This window comes from Balaenoptera acutorostrata, chromosome X (genome assembly GCF_949987535.1).
Source record: "Balaenoptera acutorostrata chromosome X, mBalAcu1.1, whole genome shotgun sequence".
Classification (NCBI taxonomy): Eukaryota; Metazoa; Chordata; class Mammalia; order Artiodactyla; family Balaenopteridae; genus Balaenoptera; species Balaenoptera acutorostrata.
Genome location: NC_080085.1, coordinates 38,717,590 through 38,736,522, shown reverse-complemented (window position 1 = coordinate 38,736,522; position 18,933 = coordinate 38,717,590). Strand labels below are relative to the sequence as shown.

The window sequence follows — 18,933 nt, the reverse complement described above, 5'->3', positions numbered from 1 at the left end:
AGCAGATGCTTCCTGCTATAAAGACCATGGTTGTGGTTCCTGCCCCTAAATTGCTAGAGTTTCCTTGGTCTCTGCCCATTCTCAAGTGTGGCCCTTTAGCCTCCCATTGATTTTGTGGGCCCTCTGATATCCTTTCAGTAAATCCTCTCTTGTGAGCCTGAGTTAGTTTCTATTGCTTGGTACCAAAACCTCCAACACAAAGATAGCTAATTATTAGCCGCCATTTACTTCATTTCAGTTGTGTGACAGGCACTGTGCTACTGTGAGGGGAGGGCGAATCCTTAGGAAAACAGAGCATGTCTAGATAGTTTCTGAGACTTTATTTCCTTTTTTTTTTTTTTCGTCGCACTGCACAGCTTGCAGGATCTTAGCTCTCCGACCAGGGATTGAACCTGTGCCCTCTGCAATGGAAGCATAGAGTCCTAACCACTGGACCGCTAGGGAATTCCCTTTATTTCCTAATTTAATTCCTTTTTCTTTAAAACATCTTGTAAACCTCCATAAGGTGAAAACATTGTCTATTAATACAATTTTGCACAAGATTTTGATTGTATCAAATAGAAACATATTCAATATTTGTAGAAAGCCTACTGTGTGCACTGAACAATATTAAGAGCTGGATTTTTTACAAAGGGCTAAAGCAAAACTCCTGACCATCAAGGCAGAGACATGAGACATAAGAGCATTTGCATTCATGTGTGCACACTCATACACACACACTCCAACTGAGTAAGAATATATGGCAGATATTAAGTGACAAAGAAGTAATTTTCCCTTCCACAGTAGCAAATTCAAATAACCTTGGCAGATTATGTGACCTGATTTCTTATCTGAAAATGCTATGCTGCAGTGCTCCAATATAACTTTTTAAGACTCCAAATCCTTTATCATCATCACTACCACCATCACCGCCATTATTACTAACATTTATTGGGATCTTTTTCCATGCCCGGTACCGGCCTAAGCTCTTCATGTGCGTTATCTCATGTAATGCTCACCCCAACTCTCTGGAGGCAAGAACTATTAATATTCCCATTTTATAAATGAGGAAACTAAAGCCTAGGGATATTAGCTAGAAAACAGTGGGACAGAAATTTCCTGCTCCCAAAACCCTTGTTTATAAACCTTGAGATTTCCAGCTTCCTATATGGTTGATGGAATGTTGAGATAGTTTTGTCCTAGAGACATCTTAAACTTCCTGTTTAAAAGAAAGAGAACTTTGAAATGTGAAACTTATAAATCTTCCACACATCTTTTATGTTTCTAAGGAATAAACAAGGAAACTAAGAAGCTCTGGGGTAACAGGGTCAACTTTGGAAAATGCAGAAGCATGTTCTGAGAGAAACAGGCAGACACAAAAATAACTATGGAGAGGAGAGAGACTGGGTTAAGTAATAGATCACGGGCAGCTTTCAGAACAGGTGGTTCTTGTTATAATTCTTCCCTCAATTGAAATCGGGAAAAATCTATATGTTCCTTATGTTCAAGTAATAGTCTCATACCAAACTGATCTTCGCTTTGAAAAAAATTGTTTTAAAAAAACCTTCAATATGCTTAATCATCTGGGGACATTAAGTACTATAAATAAAATTCAACAAAATGTGTCCCACATTCCCAATGAACTTCTTCACGGGATGATACCAACCAGAATATGATTTCACACAAGGTCCTAAAGACCCCATGATCTGAGCTTTGATAAACAAAGAGAGGTGGCAGGAGAGGTGAAGAGTTCAGGGAAAGAGAAGGGTCTAGCCTGGCAATCATTTTTAGAAATGGGAGCCATGGAATATTTTAAAAGAAGATCATAAAGGCTCACCATGACGTTAATTTTTATCCTGTTGACAGAGGCACCAAGTTGATAGAAGGATTTCATGAGTGTTTCACTCTTAGCAGTTTTTGGCTTTTCTCTTTTTTTTGGGGGGGGGGCTACTTTGGGTCTTTGTTGCTGCGTGCGGGCTTTCTCTAGTTGCAGCGAGCGGGGGCTACTCTTCATTGAGGTGCATGGGCTTCTCACTGCGGTGGCTTCTCTTGTTGAGGAGCATGGACTCTAGGCGCATGGGCTCAGTAGTTGTGGCACGTGGGCTCAGTAGTTGTGGCTCGCAGGCTCTAGAGCGCAGGCTCAGTAGTTGTGGCGCACGGGCTTAGTTGCTCCGCGGCATGCGGGATCTTCCCGGACCAGGGCTCAAGCCCGTGTCCCCTGCATTGGCAGGCGGATTCTTAACCACTGCTCCACCAGGGAGCACTCTCTTTCTACACAAATGACCCCCTCTTTTCCTGCCTCAGACAAGACCTTCGAATGAATGCCAATTTTGCACTGATTTTTCCTTATCAATTCACAGGCATACCTTTTCTAAAATAGTCATAATCAATATTACCATCAAATTTACTAGAATGCACTATGTGTAAGGTGTGAAGGGAAGAGAAAGATGGGAGACTCACTTTCTTAGGGAACCTAAATCCCTAAAACCATTTTCTATGTTTGCATTTCTTACTCTGATCTTTCTGGGTGCTATATGAAAATGAGTTCCATGGTCATAAATCTGGGGAATCCTGGTTTATAGTTAAACAGCTTTTTTTTTAAAATTGCTGGTCCTCATAAGACTCCTAATTTGTTAATGGACATCTTGGCTCTCAAAGATAGGGTTAGAATATGGAGCACTTCCAAAATTTATCTAACCAGCAAACCTCCTCTTTTGCAAAGCACTTTTGGGATTAATATTGCTTGGGGGCTTCCCTGGTGGCGCAGTGGTTGAGAATCTGCCTGCTAATGCAGGAGACACGGGTTCGAGCCCTGGTCTGGGAGGATCCCACATGCCGCGGAGCGGCTGGGCCCGTGAGCCACGGCTGCTGAGCCTGCGCTTCTGGAGCCTGTGCCCCGCGACGGGAGGGGCCGCGATAGTGAAAGGCCCGCGCACCGCGATGAAGAGCGGTCCCCGCACCGCGATGAAGAGTGGCCCCCACTTGCCGCAACTGGAGAAAGCCCTCGCACGAACCAAAGACCCAGCACAGCCAAAAATAAATAAATAAATAAATAAATAAATAAATAAATAAATAAATAAAAATTTAAAAAAAAATATTGCTTGGAAAATATTCCCTTAGGCATGCTTTCTTCATATTCTGGCTAGCACTGGTAGGGGCCTGAGAGAACACAGGAAAACATGGGCTAGAAAGAAGACCTACAATAACCAGAATATTTTCCAAATGCTACAAATGGGAGTAAATTCTCACACATACCTCTCCTGCACAAAAGGGTACATCATCCCACAATACTGAGTCAAATAGCAGAAATCAAATGAAGCTGTTAGGGGAACCACTGACCGAAACCGCCCGCCCTGGCCAGGCACCATAGTAACCACTTGCATGAGTTATCTTACAGCAGGAGGTCCTGGTAAGGAATGCAGAACTAACAAGCTACCACCAACTAGAAGAATTCGGGAAAGGTCAAAAGGAGAGAGGAAATGCCAGTCCGCATGGCCTACCATCTTCCCAGAATCCTTCTCGCTGGACTCCATCTTGGCTGAGCGATGCACGTGCCACCAGGAAGGACCCTGAGTCAGAATGATTAGCCAGAGACAACCGGAAGCTAACCCCATTACCATAAAACCCGAGACTGCGAGCCACGTGGCAGAGCAGTTCTCCTGGGTTCCCTTACCCTGCTGCTCTCCTCCCAGGCGCCCCTTCCCAATAAAGTCTCTTGCTTTGTCAGCACGTGTGTCTCCTTGGACAATTCATTTCCGAGTGTTAGACAAGAGCTCACTCTTGGGCCCTGGAAAGGGTCCCCCTTCCTGCAACAAAATCACTTGTACATCTGGCTAAAACTGCAAGTGCTTTGTGCTGAGTCTCAGGTCTGGGCTCTGCCCCCTTGGAACAGGGCAGTACAGAGGAAAAGTACATCAGAGCAGGTGGAGAGGGTCCAGGGCAAAGCAGAACTTCTTGCCAGAGAGGCTGTTAACTGAGAGCATTCACTTTGTGTATCCCAGTGACCGGGTAGATGCAGCCCTGCCCCCCTACTGGATGGAGTTACCTCAGTGATGGCTCACGCGATCATGATGGTAGAGATGTGATAAGGGCTTGCACTGGGAGGGAGGGTGGACCATAAGATTCTTAGCACAATCTTCCCAACATTTGGACATCAGAAAAGTATTTTTTAATACGCTACAGATTGGGGGAAAGTCACAGATACTCAGGACTTCTTGGGTGGGTGCCCAAATAATTATGTAGATTAGCAAGTGACTGCACCCATGTCTGTGTCTCAGGGTTTCCTTTTATCACCTGCTGCTGGTCAGGAAGTACGAGCCAGTAGTGATTTCCTCCCATGTGTCTAAAGCCTGATGTTTTTTTCAGAGACATTTATCTGTTGGATATGGCTGTGGAAACTACGCCACTGGGTACTTTGGCAAACACACAAAATTAAATCTCAGCCTGAGCTTCACTGTGTATCGTTTGAGTCTGACAAATTACATGAGAGCTATGGGAATGAAAGCAAATGGACTAATAGTTCGGTAATTATTTTCTTTGTGTGAAAAACCTGATATGAGCAAAGTCTTTTAAATGAAAAGGACCCAGTTCAACAGCTTTTGGGATCAAAGTGTTGATTACATTTAACTATAATTAACACTCAAATTTTCTGTGATTCCACCTAGAATTTTCTTCTTCTAGTTACACTAAACCCAAGCACAAGGCAAAAAATAAAATGAAGTGCTATGAAAACAATACTGGGCTGTTCAGATATAAAGTATCAACATTATTTCCATTATTTGTCTCTTTTCAGTTCCAAGTTCTGTGTCTGCTAAGGTTAATTATCAACTAGGCTTTCACATCTGTCTGTCGTCTGTCTGTCTGTCTCTCTTTTCTCACTCACTTCTGTAGGGCCTTGAACCAAATACTTGCATTCTTACAACTTTCTCCTATCTCTAAAGTAAGAATAACTGTCACTTACTAAAACTCTGAGATCCACTAGGTTTTCAAAAGGTATTCGTTCATTGAGTTTGATACACAAGTGAAAAAGCTTGGAGTCCACACCTGAGACAGAAGGCTATATAGTAGCATCGATCTTGTTAAGTGGCAGGACAGGGCAATGACAGGAAAGACTTTCTGGCAGGGTCAGTGGGACAAGAGAACTTTCCTTCTTCAGGAGGCCCAGAATGGACAAGATATGGGATTTGAAACTGAGCAGGACCCTGTGGGGGTCCTCCCTGTAACAGATCCTTTCCATGGCCCCATTTCTACTTCATAGGAAATAGGCTTCATTCAGCCTCCTAGACCTTCCCTAAGTTCCAAAGGGCAGATTCAAACAGTTGCTAATGAGGGAAGGAAGGGGGATGCAGAAACAAAGGAGGAGCAGTCAAGAAACAATAGTGCATACTGAGCCTGTGCTCTAGAGCCCGTGCTCCACAACAAGAGAAGCCACCGCAATGAGAAGACTGTGCACCACAACGAAGAGTAGCCCCCGCATGCTGCAACTAGAGAAAGCCCGCATGCAGCAACAAAGACCCAACGCAGCCAAAAATAAAATAAATGAATAAATAAATTATATATATGTTAAAAAAAAAGAAACAATAGTGCAGCGATGAAAGCAGGGTCCTGGTTCCTGCTCAAGGAATATACATAACAATATCTTTGAGTGCTTCTGCAGGAACTAAGGTCCCCACCCAGGTGGAGGATGGTAGTTTCAGGCTGAGCACGAGATTCCTGGAGCACCGCCCTGTTACCTCACCACCCACCAATCAGGAGAAAGTCACACACCCTGTAGCCCTCACTCTAAATTTTGCCTATAAAAGCTTCTACCCGAAAACCATTGGGGGGTTCGGGATTTTTGAGCACGAGCCACCGTTCTCCTTGTTTGGCCCTGCCATCAACCTTTCTCTGCCCCAAACTCCGACGTTTCAGTTTGTTTGGCCTCACCGTGCATTGGGCCCTGGAACTTGCATTTGGTAACAGATTCATAGGACATTAGGGGGTTTTTAAAGGTTTCAACTATTAGAAGGCTACTCTGCAAAAGTTTATGATTAAGCCTTTTGGTTGGGGTATTTGGGTGTGTGCTCTGAGGTGGGAGTAGGGGCTACAGAGGGAGGAAGTAGAAAGCAAGGACGGGGGAGGCTGGGCAAGATATGAACCTCAAACTGGCAACTGCATTCTAACCTGAAAGGTCAGAACCTCTAGGAGTTGGGTAATCACAGAGACTAGAGCAGTTTCTCTTGAGGAAGCTGCTTTTATGTTTCATTATATTCACAAGGTTCTTTTTGCCATTAACCAAAATGCCAGGGCCCCACTTGAGGAGGTGATCGAAAAGTTCCACAGCCTCAGTGAGAGAAATGCTTTGTGTCTGACCTAATCCCCTTTCTATGCTGCCAGTGAAGGCCAGTCCAAGGCAGGAGGGTGACTTTAGACTACTTCTCAATGAATGGCTAGAAAATGCCTTCTGTAGTGAATTACTTCCTATTAAAAATGAATGAAAGGAAGATGAAAAGCATTCTGTGGATGGTAGCACAACAATATGAATGTACTTAATGTCGCTGAATTGTCCACTAAGTATGGTTAAGATGGTAACTTTTATGTCTATTTTATCACAATTTAAAAAAAAACAAATGAAAGGGGAAAATCGAATCATTAACCTGACTTTGCTATATATAGGGCTGTCACTTCAACTGAGTAGAAACTTCATTCTCTAGAAACTAAATCTGAGATTTACTCCTGAAAGTTTATAGGAAAAAGAAAGGAGCCTTTGAGAGAAAATGGCTAATGCTGACCTAGCTTTCTAAACAGTACAAGGCTTTAAGAGTAATTTCTGTCATTAAGCTTTCCTATGATCCACAGGAAGTAAATGAAGTCTTTTAAAAATGGAGAGGGGGCTTCCCTGGTGGCGCAGTGGTTGAGAGTCTGCCTGCCAGTGCAGGGGACGCGGGTTCGAGCCCTGGTCTGGGAAGATCCCACATGCCGCGGAGCGGCGGGGCCCGTGAGCCACAGTTGCTGAGCCTGCGTGTCTGGAGCCTGTGCTCTGCAACAAAAGAGGCCGCGATGGTGAGAGGCCAGCGCACCGCGATGAAGAGTGGCCCCCGCTTGCCGCAACTGGAGAAGGCCCTAGCACAGAGGCGAAGACCCAACATAGCAATCACTCAGTCAATCAATAAATCAATAAATCTTTAAAAAAAAAAAAATGGAGAGGAAAAAAAGAATGGAAGTTACTAGCAACTGTTTTTTACAAGCTATGTCTATATATCTTTATACTGAATACTTGACAGATTAGAGTGAAAATATGTAAACATTTTGAGTCTCTCTGCTTTTAAAATCCTAGGTATAATTATAGTTTAGAGGAAAAAAATCCCTTTTGTATTACTTCATTTCTATGATCAACAAAGAATTTTTTATCATGAACACAGGCCCATTACCACTTGGCTGTCCTTACCTAATTGTCTTTCTTCATCTTCTACTCTGACTTATACAAATTACTTTAAATCCTCTTTTTTCTTTTTTAAACCAGGCAGAGTATAATGGCATAAAATAAAATACTCTTATCTAGATCATACTTTGATTATTAAGTTTACATAAGTCACTTAAGAAAAAGAATATACAGCCAACAATTCCAAGCCATGCCCCAGACCTCTAGCCTTAGTATTTTAACACAATAATAGAATCCGTCTTCTTCAGCCTGCTGAGCCTAACTGGGCTGGCCTCGGGGTTTCTCAGGAGTCAAGTGCTCACTGAAGCCCAGAGGGGGACCAGATCTATGGCTCAGGCTACAAGAGAAGAGGCCACTCTGGTGAACAGTACCACATATGACTCCTAGGCACACCCACTCCCCTCCAACCGCTGGAGTCCACAAGAGCCCTTACAGCCAAAGTGGCATCTTAGGACTCCAAAGCCTGTTGGGGTAAGGTGATTTTTGTCATATCTTGGAGCAGTTTATTAAAGGGGTTCACAAGTTAACTCTGCTCACAGAATAAGGAACAATGTGATGTAACTCACAGAACCTGGGCTCAAGAGATGGAAAGCCTCACGTTGGCTCCTAATCTCTCTGAGACTCAGTTTTCTCATTTGTAAGATGGGAGAAATAATGCTTATTACCTCAAAGGATCATTGGGAAGCTCAAATGAGGTAACACAGGTATAGGCACATTACAGATGGAAGACAACACCAATGCATAGAGCGAGGAGGGATGAATTTAGGTGATTAAAAGAAAGACACGACAATCAACATCCCTACAAGAGCCTAACACCTTTGGCTTCTTGAGTTTCCTACTGAGACGGGTTGAAAGTGAAAGTATAATTTTCTTTGACAAAAGAAAAGAGTTCTATGAGTTGGTATGGAAAGGTGTTAAAAGCAGCTTAAAAATATATTGTCCCCAATCCAAAGGAAACACCCGATTAGAAGCAAGAGGTCAAAGACGCAGTTATATCTGGCAAGCATTAAGACAAACTGATAAAAAATACATCCTCTGCTTTCAATACAGCCTACTGGCTAAAACAAAGTTCACCTCTTAGCAACAACAAAAAAAATTACTTAGTATTCCAGAACACACACGTTCTGAAAAGCCTGTGGTTTCAGTCGTTGGCATAGAAACATGGAGTAAATGGCTGTGGGAAGAACAGAACCAATACTCGGAAAAATTGCTTGCTAAGCTGTTACTATCAGGAAAGCCTATGTTGTTTTAAATAAATCTTTATCACACCGTTCTCTAAAAACAAATGTGTGGTCTATATTTATAGTCTTGATTTTTATTTAGAGAGGATGTGAAAAGCAGGGAGAAAGTGAGAATGCATGAAAATGTCAATATCTCCTTTAAAGTAGTTCCTGCAAAATGCCTTGCTCCATCTCTGGCAGTGTTCTCCCTCTTGACACCCTACTTGCATTATTATGATCTGGAGGAACCCATGGAAAGAAAAAAAAAAAAAAAGAGGAACGAAGTGTTTCTTTCTTCTTCTCCAAGACCTGGCACTGCTAAATTTAACAGTCTCCACAACTCAATGAAACTAACTCATAAAACGATCGTAATGATGGTGCATCTTCTTTACTAATGCAAGTAATCAATCAATCGATCCAAGAGGCATTCAAGTACACCTGCTTCCTTTACACCTTCCAAAAGAAAAGAATCCATAGAGAACATTTTAAACATATCTAGCTGACACCACTTCAAAGCCACCTTTTAGGTTAAAGATATGATTAATTTATATTAATTTCACAAATCAGATGTAGTCTCCGAAATAAAGCTGTATTGAATTCACAACATTCATAAAACCTGCTCACCGTAGGAACCAGTCAAGAACCCTATTACATGAGCATCAGGATCTACTAAACCAGAATTAGAATAGAGATTCTATTCACAAGATCCATGAAGGATAAAGGCAGAAATGTTAGTGAATATTATTTATTTACTTATCTCCTCCCTTGAGATGGCAAGCTCCATGTGAGCAGAAACTTGGATCATGTATCCACCACTGTATTTCCAGCCTACAACAATATCTGGTACAGAGTTGATTGTCCAGTAACGACTTACTGAAACAGTGAATGAATTTAGCATAACCATATGAACCTTCTAAAAATAAAGCAGATAGACTTAGTCTCTGGGGGAAGGGACAGGTTGGAAACCACCACCTAACATCTGTCCCCAGTGCTTCTGAGGCTCAGGCTTGGAACTCCACATAGTCATGTCAAAACTTGCACTGTAAACACAATCTAGCAAAGGTCAAGAATAGTTCTCTGGTGAACACTAAAAATCATCCTAGAGTAGGTTGAAACTGGATGCACTACAGTCTGCTGACAGAAGAAACAATGGAGGCATTCTTTAAGGCTGCACATCAGGAAAATTTAAGAGCTGAAGCAATCTGGATCATAAAGAATATGGCTTGGTGTAACTAGACAGTGGCAATCTTCCAGTGATTCACCCACTTCATTTCAGTGTTATTTACAGAAAAGAATACACTGTATTAGATTACAGAAGCTGGGGTTGTCACGAGAGCTGATGCAGAAAGTGTCACAAAGACAATTTGCATTATTAACCCAATCTACTATCATGTTGGGGGGGAAAAGTCCATTTTTTCCCTAGAAGCGAACAGAACAGTGAGAGTTGATATATTCTTAAATAAGTGGAATTATTTTTTGCTATACAGTTTATTATCAGTCTTACCTGGAATAGTTAGATGAATATCTTTCTGCTTTTTCCCTAATCTGGCCTCCTCACTTTCTAGTTTCCTGGTCATTATAAAAACATCCACTACCCTGAGTATTTCTCATTGCAGAAATGATATGATTTATTAGAAACACTAGCAGAAAGGCACTTATTCAGATAAAATAAATTAACCTCTAACTGATGCACTAGTTTTTTACCTTAACTTTGCTTTCTACCTTGGGTGAAAATATGTGTTCCTTGGCAGGGTAAAGTATGTGAGAGGACGGTTTAATGGTAAGTATTTATTTATTTGCTGTGCTGTGTGGCTTGCGGGATCTTAGTTCTGCAACCAGGGATCCAACCTGGGCCACGGCAGTGAAACCACCAAGTCCTAACCACTGGACCGCCAGGGAATTCCCTAATAGTATTTCTATTCTCCATCTTTTTATTAGATGAGATCGTCTTAAATGAAAAGAACAGTGTTTAGCATCTTAAATACGTGTTTATTTGTAAGTAAATCCTAAAATTCATGAAGAGCATGTGCACAGGGGGTAGGCAGACCACTACTAGTTTTATACCTTTGTTCAAGTCACTTTACCTCACTGAACCTCAGTTTTCTCCTCTGTAAAGTAGAGCATAAGTTTGCTCAGATTCCAGGATAATCATCAGACTCATATGCTTCCCAGTTGGACTAGACAGTGAATTTATACGACTGTTTAATTAGCAGTTGAGTGCAAAGGATTTGGTTTCTCTCCCTACATTAAATATGATAATACAGGTAAAAGTGCTCCATAAAGGTTAGTTGCTATTTCTCTTACCTTTGTTAGCACCTACTAGTCCGGGTAAACAACATGCTGTGCAGAGATGACAAAGTGGGGAAGCAAAGGAGTTTTTCCTTTTTGATCATGGCCTATTGAAGCCAGCATTCATAAACACTTTGTATAATTCTTTTGTAGTTTCTTCATTTCTCCCTTGACCTCTGAACCTCATTTTTCTAAAGGCTACTGGTTTGTTTTTTCATGTGTCTCACTGCCAGACTCTCCCAAGCATCCCAATCCAACCCAGACCAGCTATCAGAGTTTCCCAAGATTCCTGACCTCCCTGATTGCACATCAGTGTGCATATACTTCAAGTATCCTTCATTCCCTGCTCTGAAAGGCCCTGAAGATGCCAGACCCACATGATTGCTGGGGTGGAGTGGAGGCTTAAATGTGTCTGTTGAGAAGTGATGTGGTTACTGGTGTGGGAATCCTGGCATTAGAATGAGTAAATAACCCCAGTCCTGACGACTCTAGTTCCAGGAAATGGGCTACAATGTCAGATCGGAAACTTGATTTCTCAAGGCACATTTCCAGACTCCAGCTGCTCCACGTTTGGCTTCAGTAAGAAAGAATAACACGGGCAACAGCTGCTGTTTCTTGAGTGGATATCAGAACTTAGAGTTTAAACAATCTCTTGTTTAAATAGTAGGAAACTGCACAACTGAGCTAGACTTCCCAAGAGTCATGGCTAGGTGCAGAGAAAATTACCAAAGTGTGCAAAGAAATGGATGCAAAGGATGAGGATGAATGACCCATTCAAAGTGTTAAGAAGTGGCCTCAAACTGCTGTGTTCCTTGGGGCCTTAGAACTGCCTCATAGGTGCCTCAGGGGCTGCCTGGGCTCTGTGTGTGTGTGTGTGTGTGTGTCTATTTCTGGTGTCTCCCCCAGTACTCTGCCTTTCTTTTCTTCTTGTTTTTAAAAACAAAACCAAATGTTTTCCCAAATAAAATGCTCCCCTATTGGTCAGTTGAGTAAAACATCAGGCTTACCTTGACATATTGAACAAGACGCTCATTTACGTTCACTTTGTAAGTTTCTAAACCCAGTTCCTTAGATAACCGTAAGATCCTGTTCTGCGTTGGTCCCACATAAGCCCCGCCAACGTCTACGTAATCAACATGTTGGTTCTGTAGAAACAGAAAAAGTGTCCAGAAGACTTTAGTTAGAACTCTAAAACAAATGTTTCTATGTCTTATAAAAAATAACCCTGTTTATTTTTTACAATTTAAATGTGCCTTACATCTCTCTTATAAAGTGCCACTGAAAATAGCAAATCTTTCTCCTCTACTCCAACCCTATAGTACACTCATCATTAAGCAATCCCATTTGTCGAGTTATTGGTGAGGCTGATTCAGCAATAACACGCATAAAGAATAAAGAACACTGTAGTACGCCCTGCCGATCTAGATCCTTTTCAAAGCATTTAGCTTTATTATCTATGCTTTTCTTTGGGGTTGTTGCTGGAGGGGTCACCCAGAGTTTTATTAGGCCTAATTCTCTGATTTCCGGCAGATGAAATCTTCAATCAGCCCACACTGGTGGGCTCCTGATCCTATTTTAAAACACTTGCAGGGAAGAATGCATCATAGGAAAAGAGTACCAAAAGGTATGAAAAGATTCATATACCTAAAAAATATTTTATAAATATGCAAACCTTCCTCCATAAACCGAAATTTACTTTCCTCTTCTTAAATGCACTTTTCCATTTTCCCCAGCTTTTTTAGTAACACATTTCCCCATGATTTAATCAATAAATTGTAAAAAAAATAAATAAATAAAATAAAATAAAATTGTGCATTGATGAGCAATAATTCCTCCATGTGTTTGTAATAACTTCTTATGGGTCTGTTTCTATTTTGTTGTTTATACCAGTTCTAATTCGCGTTGCCGTTTCTCCTTGTTTGCCTGATTATTTTTTATTGCATCCCGCTGATTGAATTTGAGAAAATATAGAAATTATCTGAATCCTGGGAGGATTATATCTTTCTCAGAGAGGATTTATGTCTCCTTCTGCCCAGCACCTGGGGACGCTAACAATACTAGATAACTTTATTGCATTTTGTGTGCCTGAGACAATTTGAAGGCAGGTTGAAATGCAACGTGACCGAGTCCCTTTGCTGTTCACCCTTAGCGCTAGGATGCAGTCCAACCAGAAGCACAAGGAGTTTACCAACACATCCCTCCATATACACACACTTTGGTGGGCTCTGGACCTGACCTTCAGTTGCCCTAGCTTTGTAAGACTTTTGAAAAGTACTTCTCAGTCCCTCACTTGCTTCTTCAGTGGTCAGCAAACTCCCACCTCTCCACCCCCAGGGGAAAAAGCAGGTCAGTGTTTTCTGGATGTTGGTCTAGTGATTCTTCACTATCTTGTTAGCTCTCTGATGCTTTGAAGGTGTGTGTGTGTGTGTGTGTGTGTACACAGTGCAATTTGTCTAGTCTCCTTATATGTAGTGGAAGGGTTGGGATAATTTACCTAATCTGTTATTTCCAGAAAATCGATTGTCTAGAATTATGCAACCTTGCCCTTCCTGGGGTAATATAACCTGATATTATCTTTCCATTGCAAGATATGCTTTGCTAACATTTTGTTTAGAATTTTTATATCTGTGTTTATAAGTGAGACTGAGATTGCCCCATGATTCTCCTTCCTTCTCCAGCCCTTGTCTGTTTTCTTGTATTACAGTACTGTTAATCTCATGAGTTAGAAATCATATTTTCTTCTATTCTCTAGAAGGCATTCATATATAAATAGAATAATCTCTTCTTTGAACATTAGGTAGAACACACCTGTAGAGCTATCTAGGCTTAGTGTTTTCATTGTGGGAAAATTTTAAATTACAGATTCAATTTATTTTGTGGTTAAAGCACTACTCACATTTTCTATTTCTTAAATCAGTGTTATTTTTTATAAATTATATTTTCTCATCGTATATACATTGCATATGTTTCAAAACTATTGCTTTAAAGTTCATGACCTCTTCTTTTCATTTATTTATTGTTTATTGTATCAGTACTTATATCTTCATTTTCATCCCATTTATTGTTTAGAGATGTCTCTTTTTCCTTTTCCTTGAAAAATCTTATCAGACACTTGTCTGGTTTTAATAGGACTATTCAAAGAATCAACCTTTGTTTCATTGATCATCTTCATTGAGTATTTTCTATACCATTGATTTATGCTCTTTTTTCCTCTTTTTTGGATTTTTTATACTCTTAATTTTCTAATTCCTTGCATGCTTAGCTTATTCATATTGAGCCTTTTGTTCTTTTCTAATAGAAAAATTTAGGCTATGAATCTTCCTCTAATATGTTTTTTAGCTACACCCACAACTTTATTTTAGTATTTCCATTATTGTGCGGTTTTAAGTATTTTCAAATTTCCATTACAATTTCTGTCTAGATCTATGTTTCTAAAAGTTTTGTCATGTTTTAATTTCTACAACTGGAATTTTTTTAGTTATCTTTCTGTCATAACTGCATTGTGGTCAAAGAATATGGATTATATGATATCAATCCTTGAGGCTTACTTTAAGACCTAGCACATGGTTGATTTTCAAAGATTTTCCATTTCTGCATGAAAAGAACATAGTCTTCTGTTAAGTAATATGCATGTTTTATACATGTCCATTAGAAAAAGATTAATTGTGCTCAGCCTTTGTTTGCTTCATTTATTATTAACTTAGAAAAGTATGTTAAAACCCCCCTACACTATTGGGCATTTAGCTTTGATTCCTGTCAATTTTTGCTTTATTTTTTGAGGCTACATTATTCAGTATATACAAGTTCAGAATTGTTCGGTCTTCTGGGTCTTTTATCACTATGTGTTGAAACTTAATTCAATGAAACATTTTTTTGTTTAAACCTTATTTTGTCTGATATTAATATAGTTAAAATAGCTTAGATTAGTATTTGTATACTATCTCTTTTTCCATCTTTCAGTTAGAGCTTTCTTTATTCTGACATTTCCCCCCTTTTAACTGAGAAGTTTAGCCCATTTATATTATTATTTCTTTTAAAATGTCTTAACTTATTTTATTATGGCTTTCCATTTGTCCCACTTTAACAGTTTCCTGTCTGATTTATTTTCTTCTTTTGGATTAAGGGTTTTCTTCCTTTTGTTTTAAGTTTTTCTTCTACTTGTTTGGAAGTTATACGGTCAGGCCTATTTTTTTTCTAGCTATATTAACATGCATACTTAATATATTCTAAAGCTTATCAATATATTATCTTTCTACTGAAAAATACAAAACCTTCATGCATCAACTGTGATCACCCTTCTTCTAATCTGTAAACCATAAAAGTACCTTGCTTCAGGTTTATTTGTCTCCCAACAAATTTGACATTATTTTGTTTTATTCTGTTGATGTTGCTGAATTTTATTTAAATATTTACCAGTATCTTTGCTCATTGTCTCCTCTTAAATTTCAGACCTTTTATTTGTTATCATTTTCCTTCTTCTTAAAACACAGCCTTTATAATTTCCTCTAATCTGGGTCCTAAACTCTCTATTTTTGTCAGTCTGATAAAAAGATAGTTCTAGCAAGCAACAAATTCTGGTTATTTTCTCTCTCTCTCTCTCAGAACAGTGAAGATATTGTTTATCTTCTGGCATCTATTTTTGCTGTTGAAGGGTCACTCATAAGTCTAATTATTGATTTTTTTCAGAGTATGCATAATTTGTCTTTCTCTTTTCTAAAAAAAAATTACTTTTAGACTTAAAATAATTTTTTTAAGATCTCTTTTCTTTGGTATACTGCAGCTTCTGTGTCCGGGTGAGAATTTCTTTTCCTTTTTCATGCTGTGGACCTGTTAGGTTTCCTGGTATCTTCCAACAATGCTGGAAAATCCTCAGCCATTATTTTTTCATACCATCATAACACTATCTTTCATGTCTTAGCTGCTCCTGCCATTGCCCCACATAACGTATTTTCCAGTCTTTATCTCTGAACTGCATTATAGATAATTCCTTCTGATCTAGTTCACTCATTCACTTCAGCTGTGTCTAATACACTGTTTAATCTGTCCCTGAGTTTTTTCATTTTAATCAGTACATTTTCATTTCTAGAAATTATTTTTAAACTACTTGATCATTTTTTTTAAGTTTCTTTTCCCTGCTGCTAATTTTAAGCATGTCTTTTCTTTAAAACATGCTACAGTAATTTTTTATTCTGTGTATACTTCAACTATTGCAAAATCTTTCTGGATCATTTTTTCTATTTATTTCCCGTCAGTGCCTTGTTTCCTTGTATGCTGTCACTTTTGACTATGAGTTGCTGATTTTCCTTAGAACTTTTTCTGTGTAAGTTATTTGAGGCCTGGGTGGAAACGATTTGAGTCTATTTCTGCCAGCCACCTTGGCACTTTAAATATTCTGTCCAAGGTTTTTCACACCATATAGGTAGTGTAAATTTAGATTGAAGCCATGGATGAAGGCAAGCTTTACTTTTCTCCCTTTTAGAATGGTAAGGTTTATTTTTCTTTCACTTTCATGTACAGAGTATAGCACATGGGATTCCAATTTGGAGTATTTCCTATTAAATTCCCTACCTTCAACAGGTTCTGGATTTTATTTCCTGTTCCTTGCATGCCATACAGCCATCACAGTGGAATTGCAGAGTCTTCAGGGTTCAGTAGACATTCAAGGTGAAAGTCAAATTTTGAGCTCATTTAATCCCTAGGCTTCATGTTTTTACTTGGCTTTGGGGATTCATTAGTTCATTCAACAACTATATCTTGAGTGCCTACAAGGTGCCAGGTACTGTTCAAGAAACTTCTGTTACATCAGTGAACAAAATAAAAATCCCTGCTCTCAAGGGGCTTTCATTTAGTAGGAAGAGACAGAAAATGAACCACAAACATAATAAATATCTTAGAAGTTGATAACAACAGTGAAAAAGAAAAAAAAAACAACTAGAGAAGGACAAGGCAGATTGAAACTGCAGAGGAAAGAAGGAAAGATTTCAGCTTCAAACACAAGGGACATGTAGGCCTCTGAGAAAAGGTGATATTTGCGTAAAAGACTTGAAGGAGGCGTGGGAGTTATCCATGTGCATATTTGGGACAAGAGCATTCCTGGCAGAAGAAAGAGCCACTGCAAAGATTCTAAGGGAGAAATCTGCCTGGTGTGTTCAAAAAACACAGGCCAATGTGTCTGGAACAGAGTGAGCAAGGAAAAGAGAACTGGAGATGAGAGTAGAGAAGTTGCAGGGCGGGGGTGGGGCGGAAGGGGGCAGATCATGGTACGTGTCACAAGACATTGAAAGGACACTGGCTTTTAGTCTGAGTGAGAAGGGCAGCCTTTGAAAGGTTTTGAGCACAGAAGTGCCAAGATCTGACTTAGGTTTGAAAGGCTCATTCTGGCTGTCGCACTAAGGCTAGATTATAAGGGGCAAGGGTAAAAGGCAGGGAAGTTACTTAAGAGGCTATTGCAATAATCTGCCCTAGAGGTCATGGTGGCTCCCACAGGAGGGCACCACGGAAGCGGAGGGAAGGGTTGAATTCTGGGTATATTTTGAAGGCAGAGCCAAAAGAATTTCCTGACAGAATGAATGTGGGGTCTCACAGTGTTGAACATGACTCCCAGTTTTTTTGGGAGTTGCCATCCTCCTTTATGGGGAAGGCTGCTGGAATAGTGTTCTTTTTTTTTTTTAATCAGTTTATTGGTTTTGTTTGTTTCTTTTTTTAAATATAAATTTATTTATTTATTTGTTTGTTTAGTTTTGGCTGTGTTGGGTCTTCGTTGCTGCACGCGGGCTTTCTCTAGTTGTGGAGAGCGGGGGCTACTCTTCGTTGTGGTGCGCAGGCTTCTCATTGCGGTGGCTTCTCTTGTTGCAGAACACGGACTCTAGGCACGCAGGCTCTGTAGTTGTGGCTCTCAAGCTCTAGAGCGCAGGCTCAGTAGTTGTGGCACACAGGCATAGTTGCTCTGCGTGGCATGTGGGATCTTCCCGGGCCAGGGCTCGAACCCATGTTCCCTACATTGGCAGGCAGATTCTTAACCACTGCGCCACCAGGGAAGCCCCTGTTTCTTTTGTTTTATTTTGCTATTGAGTTGTATGAGTTCCTTATAATTTGTTATTAACCCCTTATCAGATAGATGGTTTCCAAATATTATCTACCATACTGGCTGGCTGCCTTTCATTTTGTTCATGGTTTCTTGTGCTGGGGATAAGCTTTTAATTTTTATTTTATTTATTTATTTATTTATTTAGGCCATGCCACACGACATGTGGGATCTTAGTTTCCCGACCAGGGATCGAACCCGTGCCCCCTGCAGTGGAAGTGCAGAGTCTTAACCACTGGACCACCAGGGAAGTCCCTAGAATAGTGTTCTTGATGAAGAAGAAAAGAAATTCAGTTTGGATGTGTGAAGTCTCAGATGTCTGTTCAACATCCAGGAGATCTGCAAACTTCCAATTTCAGGGCAGCACAGTATATTTTATTCAGCATTTTATTTTAAGAGGGAGAGTCAATCAGGCTTCCACTCTGCCATGATACCAGAAGTGATGTGTTCCTTTGACTTCTTTCATCTGTCCCTCATATAATCCTAACTTTCCCTTTTACTAACTATTGGTGTTGTGCTCCAAACCTTCTCTAGCCTCCAACATCCTTTTCAAGACAGGAAGCACAAAACTGAAGTCAGTATTCCAATAAAATTTAACAAAGACAGTAATAGAATTCTTGGAAGTTTCCAAAAAAGATGTCTTTAGAACACAGACACTATTTAAAGTAAATAATCCTAAGTGAAGTAGTAAAAAGTGTGAGGCATTTTACAGAATGCTTCTTTACAAAGCCGAAACATTTGAAAGGAGGTGCCCCAGATTCAGCATGAAGATACTGGAACTGTAATACCATATTCTGCTATGTTGCCCCTCAGACTTTAGGATCTTGCGTTTGATCTCATTATTCAGCCTTTGAAGAGGCCACAAACACGCAACTATATTAGGAAACAAATACACCAACCCTGTGGTAGCCCTGCAGGCATTTCAACTTAATTAATTTGGT

The 18,933-nt window shown here is 40.0% G+C and overlaps 1 protein-coding gene across 1 annotated transcript in view; it reads right to left on the bottom strand.

Annotated features, from left to right (window-relative positions):
• Positions 1-18,933, bottom strand: part of MAOA (monoamine oxidase A) — a 68,782-nt gene that overhangs the window by 28,470 nt on the left and 21,379 nt on the right. The window contains exon 3 of the mRNA XM_007180264.3: positions 11,916-12,053. Coding sequence (XP_007180326.2) covers positions 11,916-12,053 — 138 coding nt within the window. The remainder of the gene's footprint in view (positions 1-11,915; positions 12,054-18,933) is intronic.